The sequence below is a fragment of the Limulus polyphemus genome, unplaced genomic scaffold, assembly GCF_000517525.1.
Source record: "Limulus polyphemus unplaced genomic scaffold, Limulus_polyphemus-2.1.2 Scaffold1411, whole genome shotgun sequence".
Taxonomy (NCBI): domain Eukaryota; kingdom Metazoa; phylum Arthropoda; class Merostomata; order Xiphosura; family Limulidae; genus Limulus; species Limulus polyphemus.
The window spans coordinates 247,275-256,318 of NW_013667021.1; the positions used below are offsets into that span (position 1 = coordinate 247,275).

General features: G+C 34.2%; 1 protein-coding gene across 3 annotated transcripts in view; it reads left to right on the forward strand.

Annotated features, from left to right (window-relative positions):
- Window positions 1-9,044, forward strand: part of LOC106463451 (potassium voltage-gated channel subfamily H member 8-like) — a 47,390-nt gene that overhangs the window by 22,000 nt on the left and 16,346 nt on the right. For all 3 annotated transcript variants that reach the window (XM_013923479.2, XM_022390944.1, XM_022390943.1), the window contains exons 6-8: window positions 463-700; window positions 1,066-1,226; window positions 5,838-6,042. In XM_013923479.2, the coding sequence (XP_013778933.1) occupies window positions 463-700; window positions 1,066-1,226; window positions 5,838-6,042 (604 nt within the window). The remainder of the gene's footprint in view (window positions 1-462; window positions 701-1,065; window positions 1,227-5,837; window positions 6,043-9,044) is intronic.

A 9,044-nucleotide genomic window follows, 5' to 3' on the forward strand; every position in this document is an offset into this window, starting at 1 on the left:
TTTTAGTATAGTGTGTAGAAAATGTTGGTCTTTCAAATAAGTGATTAAATTTAAAAGGTTCACCCTCAAAATTAAAATAAAACCCTTGATTTAAAAATGCATTCAAAGGGTTATGTTTGCATAATGTTATATTTTAATAACATACAAGCAATATATCGACCAAACACAAATTAATTTTTCAAGAATGGTTTTCTTAATTTAATCGTTTGCATAATATCTTACTTTATCAAATGTAATAATTTCCCTACAGTTTTAGTTAATAATCATCAATTTTTTACCATCATATCTTGATTAAAAGTGCAACATAAACTAGAACTGCCTTACTTCAGAATTTAATTTTACTTTCTTACATATTGATAGTTATTCTTCATTAATTGATTTGTTTTCTTATTTTGTATATAAGATAAACATCTTTCAACATTTACTTAAATAACAAGTTATTTAAAATTATATTATTCGCAGAATCTTCTACGCTCCACGTCTCTACCAGAGTACAAAACAGCAGCTATCAAGAAGTCCAAGTTCATTCTGTCTCACTATGGAGTTTTTAAAACTTGCTGGGATTGGCTGATACTCATCGCTACTTTTTATGTAGCCATCATGGTACCATATAGCGCTGCCTTCCGAGATACAAACATAAGCCCGTCTGTAAACAGGACTATAATTACTGACGTCATTGTTGAAGCTCTTTTTATTATAGGTAGTAAAATAGATAAACAGAGTTCAGTAAATTGAGATTGAAAAAAAATTGAAGTAGAGAGACATATGAATTAAAGTATATTAATGATTTATAACGTGTATTTATACCTAATGCACTTTATCTAATGAAGACAATTCACAGTAATCACAAGAATTTGGTACGTTTCTGTTGTTTGTTGTTTTTGTTTGTTTTGTACAGTATGGTACTTCAACTCGTGGGACATCTGTTCCAGCTACTGCTCGGGATTAATATTTAAAAAAAACCATTACTCAAGTGACAGATAAACAATAAGACGATAATTAAAATCAACAGAGTTAATTCATGTGATATGGTAGATGAAACTTCAAAATAATGTCTTTTTACAGATATCGTCATTAATTTCCGCACCACCTTCGTCAACAAGAAAGGTGAGGTAGTGGCCAAGCCAAAATCCATCGCTATTCATTATTTGCGAGGCTGGTTCCTTGTCGACTTGTTAGCCGCCATGCCCTTCGATCTTTTGTATGTTGCCCATCTTTACAATCGGGTAAGCCTTCTTTGAATCTCAGAAATACGAGTTCCACTTTTATTGTGAGAGACCCGATACGTATTATATGGAAAGTTAATCCTGACAATAATGAAACGTTATAATTTTGGTAACATCAAACCAACACTAGCTTCTATCAGTGGTAATGAATATTTTTACTTTATATATCAGATTCCAGTCAATCCACTTCTTCTGCTTCATTAGCATCCAGAAACGGAGATTAATCGTGCTGCATAAGAACTGTCTATACTTTCTGATATAGTTGTTATTCACCGTAGATTCGACGCGTTTAGTCCGACTATTCGGAATTATAACATCGTTCTTTCGGAAGAAGGATGTTCTAACAGCAAAGAGATGCACAATATTGTATAATGAATAGCATCGACAAGGAAATGCCAGTGAGAACGTAAAAATCACTAAAATAACATCTCATCACATGCAGGACTACCGTTACTATAGTCCGTGTTTATAGACTGGTTTTCCATGACCTTCCACCCCAAAAGGTCACTATTAATATATACAATCAACAGTACATATGATAATAAATGGAGATTTCCCCTGTAAGGTAGCATGAACTATGAAGGTACAAGATATACCCAAGAAATACAAGCTGCTGAGAGCTGTACTAAAAATACCTTTCACATGAGAGATGGAAATTTATTGCAATATTGGATGAGACCTGGGTGTACTTGAATGACTGCAGTAAGAAATGGGAGATTGCTACCATCACGGTGCAGGGGATCTAAAGAAAGTTCTTAGCAAGAAGGATTTTCCCCCTATAATACAGAGAGTGTAAGGAAAGTTCTAAGTTATAAGGACTATCCATCATGGTACAGAGAATGTAAGGAAAGTTCTAAGTTATAAGGACTATCCATCATGGTACAGAGAATGTAAGGAAAGTTATAAGTTATAAGGACTTTCCACCATGGTACAGAGAATGTAAGGAAAGTTCTAAGTTATAAGGACTATCCATCATGGTACAGAGAATGTAAGAAAAGTTCTAAGTTATAAGGACTATCCATCATGGTACGGAGAATGTAAAGAAAGCTCTAAATTATAAGGACTTTTCATCATAGTTTAGAGAATGTAATGAACGTTCTAAGCGAATAGGACTTTTAATCGTGATAGAGAGAACGTAAAGAAAGTTCTGTATCGTGATAGAGAGAGAATGTAAAGAAAGTTCTGTATTGTGATAGAGAGAGAACGTAAAGAAAGTTCTGTATCATGATAGAGAGAACGTAAAGAAAGTTCTGTATCGTGATAGAGAGAACGTAAAGAAAGTTCTGTATCGTGATAGAGAGAGAACGTAAAGAAAGTTCTGTATCGTGATAGAGAGAGAATGTAAAGAAAGTTCTGTATCGTGATAGAGAGAACGTAAAGAAAGTTCTGTATCGTGATAGAGAGAATGTTGTGCTTTAAGGTTGCAACAGGTTTCTCATACAATGAGAAATTTTAATTTGTAAATCAAATCTGTACTATAGTTACTATCAGAAGAATGTATTAACACCAACTATGAGAGATGAAATTCCTGTAATGTAGGGTAAAGACGCCAAGAAGGTATGTCTACATCAGGATAACATGTCAGTTATGCATCTAACTCCACAGCAGGGTTCTACGGATAAAACCGATGTTCATGTTGTACTCGTTCTCCGACCTACCTATGTAGTCGCCTGACTACTATCTGTTTGGTTTGCTTAAACGTGGACTCGGAAGCCAACATCCAAGTACGGTGGAAAGTCTACAAAAAAAAGTATGTAAACATGTTTGATCTATGACTGATGAACTCATTGTCCTTTCAAGAAGCCTGTTACAATATAAATTACAATATTAGGCGTAATCACAGACTGGGCACTTCCAGGGGCAGCATTAAACCTCGAACACTATTCTTTTTTATTGCAGCTAACTCTGATTAATAATCTATACTAGCTTCTGTAATATCAGCATCAAGCCAAACACTGGCTTCTGTTGTATATATAAATATTGTTTTAGTACCGTCTAGCCAAACACTGGCAGTTGCAAAGAAGTTTTTGTTTTATTATAATTTAATCAAACCTAGCTTGTAGATCCCTATTAATGGTTATTTTATCTAAATTGACATTTAACCACTCAGAGTTTTTGTATTGAATATTTCTGTTTTGTCATCATCTTGTCAAACAATGGCTTTTGTACGTAAGAAAAATGTGTTTCCCTATTTAATCAACTCTTGTTTGTGTAAGTGTCAGGGTGGTCAGCAAGTCTTATCTCACTAGTTCGTTTTTGTACAACCCTTGGGTGCTTGTTCTGAAAGCTCTGGACACGTGGTGTGATTGTAAAAGGTTTTGTGATCATGTTTCTTTTCCTTAGGGGTAGATTTGTCACTCGACGAACTCTTCACTAATAGTTTTGGTTTAATGTATTCACCTCTATTAAATATATTTATATAAATGTATATATAACTACTGTGTACTGTGAGTTTATTCCTGTTTTTATTGAAAAATGTATGTTAACATGTATAACACTTCTAGCATTGTCAAAGTTGACTGAGACGATGACAGACAGAAAGAATCAAATGTAATAACACACACACAATAAAAAAGTGAAACAATAATATTTGTGTTATAATTCAATAAACGTAGTAACAAATCTTATAGGGCTAGTGAACTAATTTCAGATAATTGATATGAGAATTCCGTTGGAAATCTATGTTTATTAAACTATCCGCATTAAACTTTGCTAGGCTGTTCCTTTTTGATTCAGTAACCGAATGTTTCAACGTTTCGATTACCTTTTCTCGTTTATCTTTAGGCTAAGAACATTTCATGTTTCTTGTTTTAAGATACGAAGTTGGACAAAAATGACGTTAAAACTTACGTAACGAGTTCAACGCGAACCTTTCAAGTTTTCAGTAGGTTTCGACTGAAGTGTGTAACATTAGCTTGTTGATCTTGTGGACAGTTAAATCTCGAGATTCGTATCTCAGCATTTTGGCTTGAAGAGGTTAGAAAACTGTTCAACTTATTGAAGAGTTACAACTAAGTTAACTACAAGAATTCATCTCAGTCTTTCTGTCTTAGGATTAAGTTGGTAATAACGCAGTCGTGCGAATGTTTCAGATATACATTCGAGGCTTTACGTCTCCAATGATGCTGTCGTTGATGTGAATGTATTATATATTCGTGTATTTTTAATTTATTAAGTTCGGCCGTAGTTAGCACAAATCTGCGATCTCACAAGTTTCTATTAAACTAAAACTTCTTTACAGGTGACTAATTTTTCAAACTTCTATACAAGAAATATTGTTGTTGAACCTGTCTTAAATAATTATTTTCAAAATTAATATAAACAAATTATAGTGTTCTGCGGAATAAACACTTGTTCGCAGTCTCTGTTAAAATGTTATATTAGATACTATATTTTGGAATCTAACGCTTTCTTTAGTTAAGCAAATTAATCAGTCTAAAATAAGATTTTTTACTTGACTGTGACAAATGTCAAGAATTACTTTCTACTTCAGAATTGTACCGTAAAAACTGACATAATATTAGACATTTCAGAGATTGGACAACAAATAAAACATCTACTTAAAGAAGTGGCCATTCTTCTCCAGATGTTAAATGGACTAGATCCTCAAGTGACTGATTAATTTCTTATTCCAATTACTTCTTAGACAAGTGATTTCTATTAAACATATATAAGATCTATCTCACGTTGGTTGCGTACAACATGGGAAACAAATGTGACATTGAAAGAGGACAGCTTGTAGAAGCCCGATTAATAGATGATTTATCGACCCAAAATGCATGACTTTTTGGTTTTGCAAGAAAAACAATATCATAGATCAAAGATTATTACAGCTTGGCGATTATCCCATAAGTCTCATCTATAACCATGAATGGAAGATCATTCATCATGAATTAATGAGACCGTCATACTTAATATCAAATGTGTCTCTGATGAATGGAACTTAACTCTTCAGCACACCTTCAGGAATTTACAGACGCTCTGCTATTAAGAACTGAAGCAGTTCTAACAGCCAAAGGTGGAATCCATCATCACCAATCCTCTTCTGGAGGGTGTTTATTTTTTATTTTTTTTTGTTGTTGTTGAACCCCTATATCACTAATCAACAAGCAAGCAAAAAACAAAAAAAAATATATATATATATACATATGAATTGGTTTAATCGCAATTAAAATACAAAACTAACCTGTATAAAACGTGTTATTATATCCCAAGGTAGTTTACTTTCTTAAATCAACATTGTATACTTTTACAACCATATACTATAGTTTTACACCGAAATTCTATACTTTTATAAAAACATACTGTAGTTTTACATCAACAAACTGTTTTCTTTTTTAAATAGCACGCTGTATTTTTACATCATAATAGTATATTTTTCAACATCCTATACTTTTATATCGACTTGTACGTTTATATCAACACACAATATTGTTATATTAACGTATCATAGTTTTATGTTAAGATACTATACTTTTAATAAATAAAAACGTAATTGTAGATCAAAATAATATAATTTTATGTCAACATTTTGTACTTGTACATGAGCATGTTATACCTTTACATCAATACACCATATTTTTGTTCCTTCTTGTTTTTTTGTATCTGTAGGACACGTCGATGCATTTATTGAAACTGACTCGCCTTCTTCGACTAGCTCGACTTCTTCAAAAGATGGACAGATATTCGCAGTACAGCGCCATTATCCTTACACTTCTAATGCTGATGTTTTCTCTGGTTTCTCATTGGCTGGCTTGTATATGGTACGTCATTGCATTAGAAGAAATTGAAGTCAATCCAGTTGACTGGGACGTAGGTGAGAAAAACTGATAATCTGTGGATCTCTAGTACTTTAGATGACACGGATATTCATTCAGATTTTAATACTGATGCCACCGTGAATGATCTGGTTAACATCTATTTACCCATGAAGGCGGATGCCATGTTAAGTATTCTTGGTAAGGCTGCGATGATCGTATTTCAGTCGTTGTCCTGGATATGATCAAATTACTAATTAGTTTATAGTTCTTTTGTTAAACATTAATGGCAAATTTTATATCCTACTTCTCATCTAGTAATTTAATGCGTTTTCAAGGAAGTCTGAAAAAACTGTATGTGGTGACAGAAGCCGATATTCTCACCTCATTGTAACTCAAACTTCTTCATCGGGATTCGGTCCATCTTTTGGACCATGGAGGGTCAGGTTCAACGTTGATCTCTTCCTCCCTCTCAGGAATTGACATTTTGTTTGCACTCTTACTGAATCCTAGATAATAACCCTTGTTATGTTGTTATTGCATTACTCACATTATGTTACGTTGTGTCCATTGTCCGCAGTTTTAATTAACATACCATTTTTGTGCATTGTCCAGTTCATGGGGTAATATTAACTCGTATATTTTCACTAGCTTCAGTGAGCGTGATCGCACTATTAGTCCGTGTTTAAAATACGGTTCCGCTTAGCAATCATATATACACACACAATCCTATTTTTACGAACAAACCCCTTTTAAAACAGAGCTACGTTTGTGTCTAGGATTCATTTAGCCTCGTACTGTTTGGCCTGTAAGATTATTATTTATGATGTATAGAGGGTAGAGGTACTTAAGGCTTGGTTAATCATGTATTATGTAACTCTCTAGTTTTCTCATCAATTTATTTTTATTAATATTATTCTTATAATATTGAAGCGAGTTATCCAGGAGTCTGTCTGATAGTGTTGGCATGTTTGAATAGTTGTGTAGAAATACTGAGTTTGTTGATACTGGGACTCTAAATGCTTTTGTGAGCAAAAAAGTGTGGTTTGGGTTTTTGAGAGGTATGTCGCTGACATATGTGGTAAACAGGGTAGAGCTTGAGGGATACCCGCCTCTGGAGTGCAGCACTCGGTGTAGATGCCCTCAACATTTACTCTGATGCTCCTATCTTCCAGGAAGCTAAAACCCCATTTCTAATTTAGTTTCTGAGCGTATTTATTTGTGTTTTTGTTTGTGGGTCACCGGTTCTCATATACTCTCTTCTTAATCTTCTTCGTTCCTTTATTTTGTTGATTATGTCAGTTTTCGGTTGCCATTTGGTTTGGGTATTGTTTATTGATGCTTTTGGTATGCATTCGTCAGCTGTTTTTATGGGGCTCTCTGGGATTACTGAACAGTAGTTGTCTATATTCAGGCTGCTAGTTGCTGTTGTGATCGGTTCATGTTGGAGAAGCTGTCTACTCACATTTCTTCTAATTTGCCTTTTTTGTAGTTACATTTTTCTGTGTGTTTTGGTTGATTTTTGTGTGGTGAGAAATCGAAGACACTCCATATCGGTAAGTGATCGCTGTCTGAATCTTGTCCTACGTTGAATGTTAGAAAGTTGCTTATTAATGTTAGTGAACACATACATAGGTCTAGTATATCACTGGAGTGGTATGTGTTGATGTTGTATCGTTTAGTAGGTAGGTACCTGAATTTTATTAATGTTGGTGAACACATACACATGTCTAGTATATCACTGGAGTGGTATGTGTTCGTGTTGTATCGTTTAGTAGGTAGGTACCTGAATCTTATTAATGTTGGTGAACACATACACAGGTCTAGTATATCACTGGAGTGGTATGTGTTGGTATTGTATCGTTTAGTAGGTACATATCTGAATCTTATTAATGTTGGTGAACACATACACATGTCTAGTGTATTACTGGAGTGATATGTTTGCTGTTGACTAGTTGCCTTCCACTAGTAGTGTTTGCTGTTGACTAGTTGCCTTCCACTAGTAGTGTTTGCTGTTGACTAGTTGCCTTCCACTATAGTGTTTGCTGTTGACTAGTGTCCTTCCACTAGTAGTGTTTGCTGTTGACTAGTGTCGTTCCACTAGTAGTGTTTGCTGTTGACTAGTTGCGTTCCACTATAGTGTTTGCTGTTGACTAGTGTCCTTCCACTAGTAGTGTTTGCTGTTGACTAGTTGCGTTCCACTATAGTGTTTGCTGTTGACTAGTGTCCTTCCACTAGTAGTGTTTGCTGTTGACTAGTTGCGTTCCACTATAGTGTTTGCTGTTGACTAGTGTCCTTCCACTATCAGTGTTTGCTGTTGACAAGTGTCCTTCCTTCTAGTCTATCAGTTCAAAATAACGGATGACTATGCACAGTTACCCCTCTTGCAACTTTACGCGGAAATCCGGAAACAGACAAACTAAAGGTAATCATATAGGCCAAAACAACCTTGAGAGTAATGTTGAAAAGTTTCACAAATCGAATGGTGCTGTTTAACAGCAAGTTCACTAAAGGCCAACGTAAAGTAGGAGCATATGAACAAATGGTGATATCGGTCAATACAAGTTGAAGAATCAACACTTTATTAAACCTCAGCATGTGAATATACAGGGCGTTCGATCAATATTTTTAACTTTAGAGTTCTTGCTACTGCTGAGTCTGAAACTGAACTGATAAAAGAAACCATGTTCGTTAAAAATCATTTCCATTCCTCAACAAAACCCAATCTTCATACAACTTAGAATTGTTCTTAAGCAGTAAACAATCTTCGCATGGTTTAAAAGTATTATTTGTTATATATGTTACTCTAATTAAAATTTTTTCTCATTTCTATACATTTCTGATGATAGAATACTTGTTATTGCAAAATGCTTCATAAAATTTTTTGTACACTTACGCTCGTATTTTGTTTTGTGATAAAGCTACTTTTTCCGATTAATGAATCGATGTCCGTGAGGATATAATTTAGACATTATAAAAAAGTCAAAGTTATGACGTCTCTAATATATATATATATATATATATATATGTGTGTGTGTGTGTGTGTGTGTGTGTGTGTGTG